At 43.7% G+C, this 17,918-nt stretch overlaps 1 protein-coding gene across 2 annotated transcripts in view; it reads left to right on the top strand.

The window, feature by feature from the left end:
• The first annotated feature begins 17,476 nt into the window (after positions 1 to 17,476).
• The window catches only part of TMEM150C (transmembrane protein 150C), a 110,133-nt gene continuing 109,691 nt past the window's right edge, over positions 17,477 to 17,918 (top strand). Inside the window, exon 1 of one of the 2 annotated variants that reach the window (XM_040237203.1) lies at positions 17,477 to 17,734. In XM_040237203.1, the coding sequence (XP_040093137.1) occupies positions 17,695 to 17,734 (40 nt within the window). In that variant the 5' untranslated portion in view covers positions 17,477 to 17,694. Of the gene's footprint in view, positions 17,873 to 17,918 lie in introns of both variants that reach the window. The other variant, XM_040237204.1, reaches the window with a different exon arrangement.

The following is a 17,918-nucleotide window of genomic DNA, read 5'->3' as shown; positions in this document are numbered from 1 at the left end:
CAGGCCTCCCTGTCCACCACCATCTCCCGGAGTTCACTCAGACTCACGTCCATTGAGTCCGTGATGCCATCCAGACATCTCATCCTCTGTCATCCCCTTCTCCTCCTGCCCCTAATCCCTCCCAGCATCAGAGTCTTTTCCAATGCGTCAACTCTTCCCATGAGGTGGCCAAAGTACTGGAGTTTCAGCTTTAGCATCATTCCTTCCAAAGAAATCCCAGGGCTGATCTCCTTCAGAGTGGACTGGTTGGATCTCCTTGCAGTCCAAGGGACTGTCAAGAGTCTTCTCCAACACCACACTTCAAAAGCATCAATTCTTTGGCACTCAGCTTTCTTCACAGTCCAACTCTCACATCCATACATGACCACAGGAAAAACCATAGCCTTGACTAGACGGACCTTAGTCGGCAAAGTAATGTCTCTGCTTTTGAATATATTATCGAGGTTGGTCATAACTTTTCTTCCAAGGAGTAAGCATCTTTAAATTTCATGGCTGCAGTCACCATCTGCAGTGATTTTGGAGCCCAAAAATATAAAGTCTTACACTGTTTCTACTGTTTCCCCATCTATTTCCCATGAAGTGATGGGACCAGATGCCATGATCTTAGTTTTCTGAATGTTGAGCTTTAAGCCAACTTTTTTGCTCTCCTCTTTCACTTTCATCAAGAGGCTTTTTAGCTCCTCTTCACTTTCTGCCATAAGGGTGGTGTCATCTGCATATCTGAGGTTATTGAGATTTCTCCTGGCAATCTTGATTCCAGCTTGTGCTTCTTCCAGCCCAGTGTTTCTCATGATGTACTCTGCATAGAAGTTAAATAAGCAGGGTGACAATATACAGCCTTGACATACTCCTTTTCCTATTTGGAACCAGTCTGTTGTTGCATGTTCTAACTGTTGCTTCCTGACCTGCATACAGATTTAAATTAGTTCCATTGCTCTAGTCTGAAATCTTTGGGATTAGGGAGGAAGTAGGAGTGTCTCTACATTCCCAAGAGGATGGTTTGGGTGGAGCTCCACAGGATTCAAAGATAAGGAAGAAAGCCACAGAATGGCTCCACCAACTGCAGCTAAAAAAAGACCCAAGCCGGTCCCACCCCTCTGCCAAAAAGGATGTCTGATAGCCATCAGGTAACCATGATGCTCCCTCCCCTTTTAGTATTAGAAGCTTTAATTAATCACCCAAGTTGCTCTTGATGTTATTTCTAATCAAGTTTCATGTGTGTAAATCTATTAATGGGAAAGGACAAGGGATCCCAGAGTGACTTACCTCTGCTGCTGCTGCTGCTAAGTCGTGTTCGACTCTGTGCGACCCCATAGACAGCAGCCCCAAGGCTTCCCCATCCCTGGGATTCTCCTGGCAAGAACACTGGAGTGGGGTGCTGTTTCCTTCTCCAATGCATGAAAGTGAAAAGTGACACACTCAGTCGTGTCCAACCCTCAGTGACCCCATGGACTGCAGTCTACCAGGCTCCCCCGTCCATGGGATTTTCCAGGCAAGAGTACTGGAGTAGGTTGCCATTGCCTCTGCTCCATACCAAATGGGTGACACTAATCTAAATAATAGAGAGCAGACTTGTGGTTGTTGAAAGGATGGAAAGTGGGAGGGAAGAACTGGGAGTCTGGGATTAACAGATACAAATGATTATATATAGGATGGATAGAAAAAACAAACTCCTACTGTATAGCACAGGGAACGATATTCAATATCCTGTGAAAAGGCATAATGGAAAAGAATATGGAAAAGAATATATATATCTATATCTCTGAGTCACTTTGCTGTACAGCAGAAATTAACACAATATAGAAAATCAACTATACTTCAATAAAAATGTTTTATTGGACAGCAAGGAGATCAAACCAGTCAATCCTAAAGTAATCAACCCTGAATATTCACTGGAAGAACTGATGCTGAAGCTGAAGCTCCAATACTTTGGCCACCTGATATGAAATGCCGACTCACTGGAAAAGACCCTGATGCTGGGAAAGATTGAGGGCAGGAGGAGAAGGGGACAACAGAGGATGAGATGGTTGGATGGTATCACCGACTCAATGGAATTGAGTTTGAGTAAGCTCCAGGAGATAGTGATGGACAGGGAAACCTGGTGTGCTGCAGTTCATGGGGTCACAAAGAGTTGGACACAACTTAGCGACTGCAGAACAAAAACAAAAATGTTTTAAATGAAACAATAAAAATAAATACAATCATAGTCTATAAGACTTTAATTTTACAGTGAGGCCCGGAGAATTTGGCTGACTCAGGTTGACACAAATAGCTGATGGCCTGAGAACCATCTTAAATTAACTTAGACTAACTAAGAGGTTGTTGGGTGGAGTTTAATCGAACTGGCTTGACTCCAGCTGGGACACCCTTCTCACCAGGTACTGGGAGCCTGAAAGTGAAAGTGTTAGTTGCTCAGTTGTGTCTGACTCTTTTCGACCCCATGGACTGCAGCCCGCCAGACTCCTCTGTCCATGGAATTCTCCAGGCAAGAATACTGGAGTGGGTTGCCATGCCCTTCTCCAGGGGATCATGGCAATCCAGGGATCAAACTCAGGTCTCCCGCAGTGCAGGCGGACTCTTTACTGTCCGAGCCACAGGGGATGAGAACTCCCATACCTGTTTATAATGCAAAATGACCTTTTGCTAAGTTGTGCTCATGGAGAACTGAACTTAAACTTAGTCTCATTGACTTAAAAGTAGCAGGAGAGCCAAAGGGAAGAATTTGTAGAGGATATTAGAACAAGGACAGTTCTGTTACTTCAAAGTACTGTATCTATAGTGACAGAAACTGTTGACAACAACGGGCAGCCAAGGAGAGGTCCAGCCAGCACTCCTGGGGCAATGATCGGGCCAGCCTGCCTCTCCAAGGCTCTGAGCTCTCTGAGGGGAACCTGAATGACTGGTGCTGTGGAAACAGGACCTGAGGAAGCCAGCAGCCAAGACTGCCAGGGGGCTGCATTGGATACCTAACTTTCAGTTAGCACATGTGCCATGCTTAGTCGCTCAGTCCTGTCTGACCCTGCGACTGCGTGCACTGTAGCCTGCCCAGCTCCTTTGTCCATGGGGATTCTCCAGGCAAGAATACTGGGGTGGATAGCTGTTCCCTTCTCCAGGGGATCTTCCCAACCCAGGGATTGAACCCAGGTCTCCCTCATTGCAGGCAAATTCTTTACCGTCTGAGCCACCAGGGGAAGGCCAAGAATACTGGAGTGGGTAGCCTCTCCCTTTTCCAGGGCTGGGTAGCCTATCCCTTCTCCAGGGGAACTTCTCGACCCAGGTTCCAACTGGGGTCTCCTGCATTGCAGGGGGATTCTTTACTGTCTAAGCCACCAGGATCAGTTAGTACATATAAAGGAACAAAAGATGAAGGAGGTAATTAGGTGTGTGTTTGCAGAGCTGAGCTGCATATAAAAACCTGACAGATTCACATAGTGGTAGCTGTGGCCTGAGACAGCATGGTCTGGTTCTCAGGAAACTGTTCTCCAGAAAGGTACAGTCGAAGTTTTGATAGTAACTTCATCCTAGGAGATGGGCCCTGGTGAGTCTGGAATCCAGGATGGGTTAGATTCTGTGTGGACTGGCCCTGTACAGCTTCTTCTACTGGTCATTGTGGTTCAAATGAAGGTAGAGGCAGCCTTCAGGAGAAAAGGGCAAGAAAAGGTGTTGGAGGGGACTTCCCTACTGGGAAGAATTCCCTTGGTGGGACTTCACTGGTGATCCAGTGGCTAAGACTCTGTGCTCCCAATGCAGGTGGCCCAAGTTTGATCACTTGTCAGGAAATTAGCTACCACCTGCTGTCACTAAAGATCCCACATGCTGCAATGGAGATCAAAGATCTAGAATGCTGCAACTAAGACTCTGTGCAGCTAAATAAATAATTAAAATAAAATAAGAAAAAAATGTTGGAGAAGGAAACAAATAGCCTGGAGATAAAATACGGCTTTATTAGCAAGAGACAGGCCCAGCTTTTTGAGGGGGAAGATAGAAGCGTTTTTGCAATTTGGAGAGCAATACCTGGGTGCCTGCTTCATATGTCAGGAGCTGTGCTGAAGCACTGGGGTGTATTGGGCACCTGAGGTTAGTAAGGTGGAGAAAGCAGAGGTCCCCCCTTCCACTGGCCCACACTCTACTCTGAATGCATGTGTCGGAGGCATACTTTCTCCTGTGTATCAATTGGTTTTACTCATCCTACTGCAATCTTCAACAGTCTGGGGCCTTCCACAGTCCCAAAAGGAAGAGGGGGAAGTTGTGATGGCAAATTATGGAATATTATAAGGCTGTCAAAAAAAACTTTGCTCAACTCTCTTTTTTAAAAAAATTCGATTATTTTATTACATTTCACAACTAATTTAGCACTGAGAGTTCACCATGGTGTCGCAAGATTCAAAGTTTGGTGTTATTGAAACGTGCTATTAAATGTGTTTAAGTGGTTATATCAGATGATGACAACTATCTCCTGGGAAAATATTTTAGGTCAATGGTTGTTTTTTTTAATTTTTTAAAAATTTATTTATTTTTAATTGGAAGATGATCGCTTCACAATATTGTGCTGGTTTCTGTCATATTCAACTTACCTTTCTTGAGGCCAGATTATCCTAACATGAAAACCAGACAAAGACATCACAAGAAAAGACTTGTAAATGACCATACTTTGTTAAAGGGTCCTATTCATTTCCTGTTTACTTGGCTTTTCTTTGCAGAGTTTTATCTTGGAATCAGTTCAGTTTAGTCGCTCAGTCATGTCTGACTCTTTGCGACCCCATGAATCGCAGTACGCCAGGCCTCCCTGTCCATCACCAACTCCCAGAGTTCACTCAGACTCACGTCCATCGAGTCAGTGATGCCATCCAGACATCTCATCCTCTGTCGTCCCCTTCTGCTCCTTGCCCCCAATCCCTCCCAGCATCAGAGTCTTTTCCAATGAGTCAACTCTTCGCATGAGGTGGCCAAAGTACTGGAGTTTCAGCTTTAGCATCATTCCTTCCAACGAAATCCCAGGGCTGATCTCCTTCAGAATGGACTGGTTGGATCTCCTTGCAGTCCAAGGGACTGTCAAGAGTCTTCTCCAACACCACAGTTCAAAAGCATCAATTCTTTGGTGCTCAGCTTTCTTCACAGTCCAACTGTCACATCCATATGTGACCACTGGAAAAACCATAGCCTTGACTAGACAGACCTTAGTCGGCAAAGTAATGTCTCTGCTTTTGAATATATTATCGAGGTTGGTCATAACTTTTCTTCCAAGGAGTAAACATCTTTTAATTTCATGGCCGCAGTCACCATCTGCAGTGATTTTGGAGCCCCAAAAATAAAGTCTGACAGTTTCCGCTGTTTCCCCATCTATTTGCTATGAAGTGATGGGACCGGATGTCATGATCTTAGTTTTCTGAATGTTGAGCTTTAAGCCAACTTTTTCACTCTCCTCTTTCACTTTCATCAGGAGGCTTTTGAGTTCCTCTTCACTTTCTGCCATAAGGGTGGTGTCATCTGCATATCTGAGGTTATTGGTATTTCTCCTGGCAATCTTGATTCCAGCTTGTGTTTCTTCCAGTCCAGCGTTTCTCATGATGTACTCTGCATAGAAGTTAAATAAGCAGGGTGACAATATACAGCCTTGACGTACTCCTTTTCCTATAATTTTAGGGATCTAGAATCCATGTTTGTGTTAGTTAACATGGCCTTCAATCCCATTTTATTTAACAAATACTTATTCATCACTACCATGCATGAAGTTTACCGAAGGTGTCTACAAGAGTCTTCAGCACACTGTGTGAAAACCATCTGCATGTGAGTCTGACCCCCCTCCACAAGGCCACATTCATGTCTCGCTCAGGCCTGTGTCTCCAACACCTCACACAGGCCATCCCCATAGGACTAGACACTCAATACATATTTGGAGACTGTATGTCAGAATGTGGAACACCTTTACTAGGAGGCTGAGCCAACAAAGATGCCAGTAGAGTGATGGAGAAAGGGTGATAAATTTGAGATTTAGGTGGCGGTTTGGGGGAGGGACAGCAGTAATGAGAAAGAAGCCTGGGAAGTGGGATAGTGTCAGATTGCAGTGAGACTGAAAGCCCATGCTAAACAGATGGAATCTAGTTTTGTATCCAAGGGGAAGACTGAAGGGTTTGGGGATCAATAAAAGATCATTTTCATTTCAGTTTTTAAAAATAAAATTCTTGTAAAGCCCATATGTGTATCAGTTAGGGGGCTTTCCATTGAGAGTAACAGAAAACCTGATTCTCATGAACATAAAAAAAAGGGAATTCAGTGGTTTATACGGCTGAAAATTCCAGAGGTAGGGCAGATTACAGGCACACTTTCATTAGACCCCAGTTTTATTTCTCTATGATTATCTTGGCCTTGTCCTCCTCCATGTGCTGGCATCATTATCAAACTAGTTTATCTTTATGCTTGCAAGACTGCTGCTACTAAGGCTAGTTGCTATTTCTCCCAGCATTTAGTGAAAAGTCCAAAGTTTCACTCTGATTAGACCAATACAGTTCTCATTCTTGCATAAACGAATTCATGATGCAGAGCCAGAGAAACAGAGTTAAACTGATGCCCTAGGACAACTGAGGCCACCCTCATGGCCAAGAGTGGATCAATCCATCCGAACTTCATGGCTGCGTCTCAGTAGGAGAGTGATGTTTGGAAAGCTGAGAAGGCAACCAACAATGTTCACTACAATATGACAAAATAAATGTCTAATTACGAGGACAGAATTTATGCAAAAGAAGACAGCAAGGAAGAATTTGCTTTACTTTATTAAAATGATCAAAAGTAGAATGATGTTGGCACAAAGAATGCAGAAATAAATCCAAATTGGCTTTAAAATTAGTCCTATGACAAATGCTGCAATTTGATGGCAGCTTGTTTAATGAAAAGTACTGATATAATTATCAATTGAACTGGAAAGAGATCAAGTTAGATCCCTGGACATTGCAACATAAGTAAGAAATTCCAAGCGTATCAGAAAGCCAACAGTAAGAAACAAAATAGTAAAAGCATTAGAAAAAAATTGGAAGAAGAAAATTCAACCAGCCACCAATGGCCAGTGATATAATCAATCACATCTATGTAATGAAGCTTAAAGAACAGTGTTCAGAAGCTCCATTTTCCTTCCCATACATCTTACTCTATGTGTCTTCCGTACGGCTATTCCTGAATTATATCTGTCCCTGGTGGCTCACTGATCGGTTCAAAATTGGGAAATGAGTATGTCAAGGCTGCATATTGTTATCCTGCTTATTTAACTTATATGCAGAGTACATCATATGAAATGCCAGGCTGGATGAAGCACAAGTTGGAATCAAGATTGCCAGGAGAAATATCAATAACCTCAGATATGCAGATGACACCACCCTAATGGCAGAAAATGAAGAGGAACTAAAGAGCCTCTTGATGAGAAAGAGGAGAGTGAAAAATCTGGCTTAAAACTCAACAATCAAAAAAACTAAGATCATTGCATCTGGTCCCATCACTTCATGGCAAATAGATGGGGAAACAATGGAAACAGTGACAGACTTTATTTTCTTGGGCTCCAAAATCACTGCAGACAGTGATGGCAGCCATGAAATTAAAAGATGCTTGCTCCTTGGAAGAAAAGTTATGATAAACCCAGACAGCATATTAAGAAGTAGAGATACCACTTTGCCAACCAAGGTCCATCTAGTCAAAGCTATGGTTTTTCCAGTAGTCATGTATGGATGTGAGAGTTGAACCATAAAAAAGGCTGAGCACAAAAAAATTGATGCTTTTGAACTGTGGTGCTAGAGAAGACTTTTGAGAGTCTCTTGGACAGCAAGGAGATCAAACCAGTCAATCCTAAAGGAAATTAACCCTGAATATTCATTGGAAGGACTGATGCTGAAGCTCAAGCTCCAACACTTTGGCTACCTGATTCGGAGAGCTGAATCACTGGAAAAGATCCTGATGCTGGGAAAGATTGAGGGCAGGAGGAGAAAGGGATGACAGAGGATGAGATGGTTGGATGGCATCATCAACTCAATGGACATGAGCTTGAGCAAACTCAGATATAGTGAAGGACAGGGAGGCCTGGCTAGCTGCAATCTATGGGGTCGCAAAGAGTCGGACATGACTGAGTGACTGAACAACAATTGTTGGCTCAGATGGTGAAGAATATCCCTGCAATGTGGAAAACCTGGGTTCCTTCTCTGGGTTGGGAAGATCTCCTGGAGCAAGGAATGGCTACCCACTCCAGTATCTTTGCCTGGAGAATCCTATGGACAGAGAAGCCTGCGAGTCCATGGGGTTACAAATAATCAGACACAACTAACGCTTTCACTTTTTCATAATAACCAATAACCTAGTAAGTAAACTCTTCTCCTAAGTTCAATGAGCAGCTCTAGCAAATTAACTGAACCTGAGGCTGGGGTCACTGGAATCTCCAATCTATAGTTTATTGGTCAGAAGCACTGACAATAACCTGGACTTGAGGTGAGCATCTGAAGTGGGGAGGGAGGACTTTCTTTTTTTTTTAATTAACTTTTATTAGTTTAGTTTCTTTATAATGTTGTGTTAGTTTCTGCTTATAGTAGAGTGAATCAGTTATATGTATGCATATATCCCCTCTCATTTTGGATTTAGGTCACCACAGAGTATTGAGTAAAATTCCCTCTGCTATACAGTAGGTTCTTAATTAATCATCTATTTTATACATAGTATCAATCGTGTATATATGTCAGTCCCAATCTCCCAATTCATCCACACCCTTTCCTCCCGTGGTATGTCCCCTGTACTCTCAATACTCTTCAGCACTATCACTTTTGATACCAGACATGTGGGTTTTCCACACATTAAATAGTCCTCTGACACCAGTCTTATTAACTGTATTCTTACTCCTTGGAAGTAAGGAGTAAGATACAATTGATACTATGTATAAAATAGATGATTAATTAAGAAATATTGCTACGACGGCAATATCCCCTCAACTGATCTATAGGTTCAATGCAATTGCTATTAAAATAGTGGCTGGGTGCAAGCTGAGAATCATTTTTACATATTTAAAATTTAAGCTAATTTTTATTTTAGATTGGAACATGGTTGATTTACAATGCTGTATTGATTTTGGGTGTGCAGCAAGGTGGTTCAGTTGTACATATGCGCTTGCATGCTCAGTCACTTCAGTTGTGTCTGACTCTTTGCAACCCTATGAACTATAGGCCCCCTAGGCTCCTCTGTCCATATGATTATCTCTGGAAGAATACTGGAGTGGGTTGCCAGTTCCTCCTCCAGGGGATCTTCCTGATCCAGGGATCGAACCCATGTTCCTCCATTGCAAGCAGATTCTTTATCACTGAACCACCTGGGAAGCCCATACATATACATGTATCTATTCTTTTTCAGTTTCTTTTTTCATATAGGTTATTTATGAATATTAATAGGAACACTGAGTGGTTTTTACATTTTTTTCAGCTTTATTATTACTTATTTTTGGATCTTTTTTAAAAACAAAAATTGTAGAGGGAGGTCCAAGAGGGAGGGGACATATGCGTATCTATAGCTGATTCATGTTGATGTATGGCAGAAACCAACACAGTATTGTAAAGCAACTATTCTTCACTTCAGTTCAGTTCAGTTCAGTCGCTCAGTTGTGTCCAACTCTGTAACTCCATGAATCGCAGCACACTAGGCCTCCCTGTTCATCATCAACTCCCGGAGTTCACTCAAACTCACGTCCATCAAGTCGGTGATGCCATCCAGCCATCTCATCCTCTGTCATCCTCTTCTCCTCCTGCCCTCAATCCCTCCCAGCATCAGAATCTTTGCCAATGAGTCAGCTCTTCGCATGAGGTGGCCAGAGTACTTGAGTTTCAGCTTTAGCATCAGTCCTTCCAAAGAAATCCCAGGGCTGATCTCCTTTAGAATGGACTGGTTGGATCTCCTTGCAGTCCAAGGGACTCTCGAGTCTTCTCCAACACCACAGTTCAAAAGCACCAATTCTTTGGCACTCAGCTTCCTTCACAGTCCAACTCTTACATCCATACATGACCACTGGAAAAACCATAGCCTTGACTAGACGGACCTTTGTTGGCAAAGTAATGTTTCTGCTTTTGAATATGCTCTCTAGGTTGGTCATAACTTTCCTTCCAAGGAGTAAACGTCTTTTAATTTCATGGCTGCAGTCACCATCTGCAGTGATTTTGGAGCCCCCCAAAATAAAGTCTGACACTGTTTCCCCATCTATTTGCTATGAAGTGATGGGACCAGGTGCCATGATCTTCGTTTTCTGAATGTGGAGCTTTAAGCCAACTTTTTCACTCTCCACTTTCACTTTCATCAAGAGGCTTTTTAGTTCCTCTTCACTTTCTACCATAAGGGTGGTGTTATCTGCATATCTGAGATTATTGATATTTCTCCCAGCAGTCTTGATTCCAGCTTGTGCTTCTTCCAGTCCAGTGTTTCTCATGATGTACTCTGCATAGAAGTTAAATAAGCAGGGTGACAATATACAGCCTTGACATACTCCTTTTCCTATTTGCAACCAATCTATTGTTCCATGTTTCAATTAACAGTAAATAAATGTTTAAAAAATTGTGCATATTTAATGTGAAATATGTCCACATTGATAGATGAAGAGAACGAGCCATTTGAGAGGGAGAGGTTAGATACCCTTAAGAAAGTCTTGGAAGTAGAATAAAGAATAACCAATGGTAGAGCTAGGCTTGGAAATAAAGTGAGGAATTTCCTTTTTAAGAGAAAATGACGAGGAGAAGAATTATAGAAAATAAAAAGAAGTTTTTTGGTGGAGAGAAGTTGAGCCTCCATCCCAGGGATGAAATTTTAAATAACGATGAGGGCAGGGTGGACCCCAAGTGTCCAGACACCACATGGAAGCCCTCGCCTCCATCTGTGTTAACTCTTTAGTTACTGGTCAAAGCGAGGTCTCAGGGTAGAGGCTGGGGCAGCAGCCAAGGCAGACAACAGATCACAGGGGCTGAAGCAACATCTCCTAGTTGGAAATTTAAGACTGAGTACACGTGATCAAAAACAGTCACTCGTGACAAAAAGAATATCATACCATCATATGATGAATATTTAGCTCTGTGACTGAGGAAGGGTTTTTTGGTTCGTTTTTTTTTAATCAAATAAATAATGGATGCCTTTCACAAACACAATGTGTGTTGGCAAAAGGTCTAAAGAGAGAGGATGAATTGAAATAAAAATTGTTCACACTCTTTTGGCTGATTCTCTCATAGTGAAGGACAGTCTCATAGTTCAAATGGGGGAAATGGAGTGAATTTCAGGACGCAAAATCTGGTGTTTATTTGAGGTTCTTCCTCTGAACACCAGCCACAGACCTTTTTGCAACTCCGCTTTCCCACTGGTGGAGGAGAGCAAGATGATAATACCTCGCACTCAAGAGAATACAGGAAAGTGCTTGGGGATTCCCAGATCACGGCTGCCAAGCACATGGTATGGAAACCATCGCCAAGGTAATCACGTCAACCTCAGCCACACGTTGATCTCCCTTTACTTGTCTGCATTTCAGAAATGTTTCTCCCTCCTTACTCCAAAGCATTGCAGTCCTCTAGCACAAGATATGCTGGCCTGAGGGCTGCTAGACTGGTGGAACAGGACCCAAAGAATTAATTTTTAAAAAAATATTTATTTTGCTGTATTGGGTCTTAGTTGTCGTGTACAGGCTTCTCTCTAGTTGTGGCGCCCAAATCTTAGTTTCCCCACAGCATGTGGGATTTCAGTTCCCCAACCAGGAGTTGACCTCATCCCCTGCACTGGGGCAGAGGGGGTTTTCTTAACCACTGGACCAATAAGAAAATCTCCCGAAGTGTTAATTGGTCCCTGATCTAGGGCATGCTGTATGTGGCCATAGCCTTTTCAAAACCCAGACTTTCCTGACTAAAAGAGACCTTTTATCGAACCCCAGGTCCCTCGAAGAGGAAACCACAGCAAAGGTTAAACCAACATTTAGATCCATTTGGATCTTTTAATCCAGTATCCTTAATTCTTTCTTGTTGGAAAGCTTAACTATAATTTATTATACATGAAGGGAATTTCTTGACACATATCAGTTATTTGTAATTCAGATAAGATGGCCACTTGAGACATTCCCAGAAGTTTTAAGGCATAATAGGAAACACATTATCTTTGAATATATAGCTGATATATTGACCCAGCAGGACTCATGGTATAATCAGAAAACAGCCTGATGCCCTTCTATCATGCCTGCTGAAACCTGTCTGGGTCTAGTTGTTTTCCTGCCCCTTGTATAAATTAATGTGTAGGTCTGGTGACTTTGGGGTCACTCTCAATTAAAAAATAAATTTAAGAAAAAACGCCTCTGAAAAAGACAAATAATCATATGATATCACTCATATGTAGAACTTTTAAAAAATGATATAAAAAGACTTACTTATAAAACACAAAGAGACTCACAAACATAGAGAACAATCTCATGGTCACCAAAGGGGAAAGAGGGAGGAGAGGGATAAATTAGGAGTTTGGGATGAACATATACACACTGCTAAATATAACATAGATAACCAACAAGGATTACTGTATAGCACAGGGAACCATATTCATTAACTTATAACAACCTACAGTGGAAAAGAATCTGGAAAATATTCATAAATATGTATAACTGAATTATTCTGCTGTACACCTGAAACATTGTAAATCAACCATGAGTGAGTGAGTGAAAGTTGCTCAGTCGTGTCCATCTCTTTGTGACCCCATGGACTATACAGTCCATGGAATTCTCCAGACCTGAATACTGGAGCTGGTAGCCATTTCCTTCTCCAGGGGATCTTCCCAACCCAGGGATCAAACCCAGGTCTCCCACATTGCAAGCAGATTCTTTACCAGCTGAGCCACAAGGAAAGCCCAAGAATACTGGAGTGGGTAGCCTATCCCTTCTCCAACAGACCTTCCTGACCCAGGAATTGAACCGGGGTCTCCTGTATTGCAGGCGGATCCTTTACCAACTGAGCTATCAGGGAAACCAATGATGCTGCTGCTGGAAACCAACCATACTTCAGTTAAAAAAACACACAAAACAAAAGGCCTCTCATTACTTATAGCCAAAAATAGGCTTATACCAGGGCTTCCCTGGTGGTCCAGTGGTTAAGAATTTGCCTGCCAATGCAGGGAATGCAGGTTCTATCCCTGGTCGGGGAACTAAGTTCTGGGATCCATGTGGCACAACTAGAGAGTTCCGTGTGCTACAACTAAGATCCGAGGCAGCCAAATGAATACATATATTTTTTTAAAAGTCATTAGCTGCTAAAACAGATTGCATATGTTGTTTTAAAAAAATAGTCTTATATCAGTAATTAATATGTCTGGTATAGAGTAATGATAATAAAAACCCCACATTTTTGTGGCCAAGGGGAGTAATGGTAGGCTCTATCTCTATTTCTCAAGCCTGGTTTCTCCCCTTCCTGCACCTGAGGGAGGCTGTCTGACTCCTCCAGGAGGAAAGTGGGGAAGAGAGAGAGCTAAGGACGCAGAAAGCTGGCTCCAGGTGGGCAGAGCTTCCTCTGGCTGTGGAGGTGACACTGTCTCTCATTCGTGCTTTCATGCGTTTGTGAGAACCAGCCTCACCACCACCACCCTACTGGGCAGCCTCTCACCACTCATATCCTTGGCACAGGCAAGTTCATTTCGCTTCTGACTGGCTGCCTGAGATTCTTTCGCCTGGGCTGTGAACTTCCGGAGGCAAACCTCTAGCTTCTTTCTGCTGAGGTCTCTTTGCCCTTCAAGCAGTCCTCTTGATCAAAGTCAAGCCCACACTGTCTGTCTCACTGTCTTCGACTTGTCTTCCGTGGGTGTAAATTACTTCCCCTATCAGAGTCCCTACCCTGTGTTCAGGCCACTTTTGCCAACGCTGGCCCTTTAGATTTCTCAGGCATGAGCCAGACAATGGTCCATGGCATTTCCCAAATTGCAGGCATCACACCTCAAGCTCTCAGTCCCTCTCATCAGACTCAAGGTGAGAGAAGAGCCCTCTTCACCCTCCTGCTAGCAGCTGCACAGGAGGGCCGCTTGGGACACTTAACAAGTCCTTCCACAGAAACCCTTCTTCAGCAGCTTCCACCTCAACCCTTTTATACCTTCAAGGTGAGTGAGAGGTTAAGGGAACACTCCTTTTAATCCCTACTTGGTGGTTCTGCACCTTGTCTGGAATGTGAGAGTGGTTGGCAACTATAATTTGGGGCCACTGTCAAAGTGGAAATAATAGCTTGCATTTAACAATGTTTTCTCATTGGCTTTCCAATTACACCATGAGATTTTCTTTAATAGGTTGTTTTTGTTGTTCAGTCTCTCAGTCGTGTCCGACTGTTTGTGACCCATGGACTGAAGCTTCCCTGTCCTTCACTAGCTTCTGGAGTGTGCCCAAACTCATATCCATTGAGTCAATGATGCCATCCAACCATCTCATCCTCTGTCGCCCCGTTCCCCTCTTGCCCTCAATCTTTCCCAGCATCAGGGTCTTTTCCAATGAGTCAAGTCTTCCTATCTGGTGGCCAAAATAGATGTTGGTAAAGATCAAATACCATTTTGATGAACTTTGTATGGTGGTGTTTTTCACCAAAGATGACCTGAATGATCAGCGGCCAAATAAGGCTTGGCAATGATTTTGTTATACAGAGATTATTATTATAACGAGATTCACTGCAATTGAACCAGCAGCAGGATTCCCAGAATCCTGGGAGTGTTATTTATGAGTTGTGCTTCTCAAGTCTGTTTTGCCAACTGAATAAAGAAAATGATCTGAATCTTAAACAACAATAAATTGGCTGGTGAGAGAAAGGAAATAAGAATATAGAATTTTTTTTTCCCCCTAAATGTTCTGTAGTGGTTTCAGTTAGATAACAAGTTCTCTTATATCTGGAAAGTCACCACCCTACTCAGATGCAGGATGCCTGTGCTGTGAGTCAGGTCAGTGCACTGGTAGATCACCACAGGGTCAGAATCACGGCGCCATGTGGTGGCCCTGGGATATGATCCTGTCCCTGAGTACCAATCACCATCTTACTCACCAAGTTTATGCTGGCCTCTAATTCCTGGGTCTTAGGCCCTGTTTGATCTGTTGTCAACAGATTGTGTTAGAATATGGGATGGGATCCACTACCCTGGTGGTACAGTTGGATGTGAATCTGCCTACCAACGCAGGAGGCACGAGTTCGATCCCTGGTCTGGGAAGATTCCACGTGCTGCGGGCAACTAAAGCCTGTGTGCCATAACTCCTGAGCCCTCAGACCACAGCTACTGAAGTCCATGAGCCTAGAGCCTGCTTTCTGCAATAGAAGCCACCACAATGAGAAGCCTGTGTGAGGCAACAGAGTAGCTCCCACTCACTGCAACCAGAAAAAGCACGCTCATAGCAACAAAGACCCAGCACAACCAAAATACATAAATAAAAATAAAATTAACTAATTAACAACTAAAGAAACTTAAAAAAAAAAAAAAGAGAGAGAGAGAGAATACAGGCTGGATTTTTTTTTTTTTTTCCTAGCTGCACTGGGTCTTTGTTGTGGCATATGGCCTTCTCTTGTGTGGAGCATGGGCTTAATTGCCATGAGGCAATGTGGGATTTTGGTTCCCCAACCACGGATCAAACTCACGTTCTCTGAATTGGAAGGCAGATTCTTAACCACTGGACCACCAGGGAAGTCCCAAGGATGGATCTTTAAATACATTCTTAAAAAAGAGGACCAGCTCCAGGATAGATTTTTACTCGTATACCTGTAGATGATTTAATATATCTAGATTATATTGAGTACATTGTGGATGAATTTTTCACAAGTGAGATACCAAGACCAATAAAAGAAAGATCAAAGCGTGGATAAACTTCTATTTTGTTTGTCTTCGGTTCTCTTGAAGCTTCACTAGAACTCTCGTGACATTAATGGAATCTGCTTATAACAACCAACTCTCCTTCATAGCCAACATCTTAACATAATATTTCAGCTGTCAATATCCCAGTCTGGAAGGTAATTTATTCCACTCTTTGAGTTAACATTTGGATGGACGTTTTAGAGATGAAACTGGCAATGATTTAGTGCTGCTGACAAATGGCGCTGAGCCTGATGCCACAAATTCAAGTTTGTTTCTTAAACACAAGTGGGCCTGGCTTTAAGTGAAAATGAAAATGTTCAAGTAACTTTAACGTAGTGCAAGAGTTCTCAATCCTTCCATAAAGACAAAGAAAAGTCAGGACATTTTACAAATAGGGAATGCTCAAAGAAAGGCAATAACTTCGTTTTGGGCATGTCAGAATCGCCTTTGGCTCTTTTTTAAAACACATAGCCTTGCTGAGTTTGCTCTTCTCTGCTCAACATTCCCCAACCCAGGTTCAGACTTTGAGGGGGTGGGGGGTGGTGTAGATCAGGTGTTTCTATTTTTTACAGTTCCCTCTGGTGATTCAAATGTGCAGACAATGTTGAAAGGGACCACTAACTGTTTGGACGAATTCAGAAGTTTTCAAAGAAGGGACTTGAATCACGTGTAACTAGAGGGTTCCTTCAGTTATCCCAGAGAGACATGATTGGCATTAGGAGAGATGAAATTGGGGGAAGGTCCTCCCTTCAGAGCTGGGGATCATTTAGGAACTGGCCTCACGCAATTCTGAACTCTCGAGAGAGATCACTGAGGAGATGATGAAGGCTACAATCACTCTCCTCAGAAAAATGGGCAGACTCACCCTTACAAAATGCAGCAGAGGACTTCAAGTTTTTGGTTTGGCTGTTTTAACCAGATGTTTTAACCTTGCTGCTGCTGCTGCTGCTGCTAAGTCGCTTCAGTCCTGTCCGACTCTGTGCAACCCCGTAGACGGCAGCCCACCAGGCTCCCCCGTTCCTGGGATCCTCCAGGCAAGAACACTGGAGTGGGTTGCCATTTCCTTCTCCAATGCATGAAAGTGAAAAGTGAAAGTGAAGCCGCTCAGTCGTGTCAGACCCTCAGCGACCCCATGGACTGCAGCCTACCAGGCTCCTCCGTCCATGGGATTTTCCAGGCAGGAGTACTGGAGTGGGGTGCCATTGCCTTAAGCGAAGGGAAAGAGAAGAGGCCAGGTTCCTGGCCTCAAGAAGCTCACAGTTTAGTAGCCAGGAGAAACCAACAAAAACAAATCAATACACGGGTAATGGTGTATTGTCGGGGAATAGTATATCATGGGTGAAGGAACAGTTCTGGAAGGTTGAATTGGAGGGTTTGAACTACGTGCTTTGAGAGGCAGCAGAGAAGAGGCAGGTGTGGTAGGGAGCGCCTGGGGAGACCCCCTCCCCCCGCAAAAGAACGGAGGTCAGCCTACGGCAGGTTAATAAAGAGGGTTCTCTTGTGGGAGCGCAGGAAGGATGCCTTTGGAAAAGAAGTTAACCCGTGAGCGTGTGATAAAAATAGTTGATCCACGCCGCTGCCAGAGGTCACCGACATGGTGCCCTGATAGGCTGCGATCCCGGGTGGGGAAAGCTATTCAAATACCGATGAAGACAGTTTTCAAAGAGATGAGACTCTGGGAGGAAGACAGCAAGCTGTCGCTGGGAGGGCGCCCTTGGAGTGCCGCTCCTCGCCAGGGTCAGAAGTTGGCCCTGTGTTTGTTCTTCCCCATGAAAGGAAACCGCGGGAGAGCGCCGAGCGGCCGCGAACTGCATTCAGCCGATGGGCACGAAAATGAATTTTAGCTGCTCTGTGCAAAAGCCCTAGATGTGTGGACCGAAGGGAGCCGGCCAGAAGGTTACAACAGGTCAGGAATAAATAACCGCCAGGCGGAGGATCCCAGATTCCGTCCTTCCTTTTGTTGGGTGAGCGGCGAGCGCCCGGCGATCGCATCCACAAAGGCGAAAGAAGCGGTCCCACCGGCGCCGCTCGGCTCCAGCCCCGGGTAACCACGCGGGGCCCCGAGGGGTGGTGGAGGTCTGAGACCCCCG

Source organism: Oryx dammah, unplaced genomic scaffold, assembly GCF_014754425.2.
Source record: "Oryx dammah isolate SB20612 unplaced genomic scaffold, SCBI_Odam_1.1 HiC_scaffold_3, whole genome shotgun sequence".
In the NCBI taxonomy this organism is placed as follows: Eukaryota; Metazoa; Chordata; class Mammalia; order Artiodactyla; family Bovidae; genus Oryx; species Oryx dammah.
The sequence above is the reverse complement of the archived record's forward strand: the minus strand, read 5'-3'. Positions and strand labels throughout refer to the sequence as shown.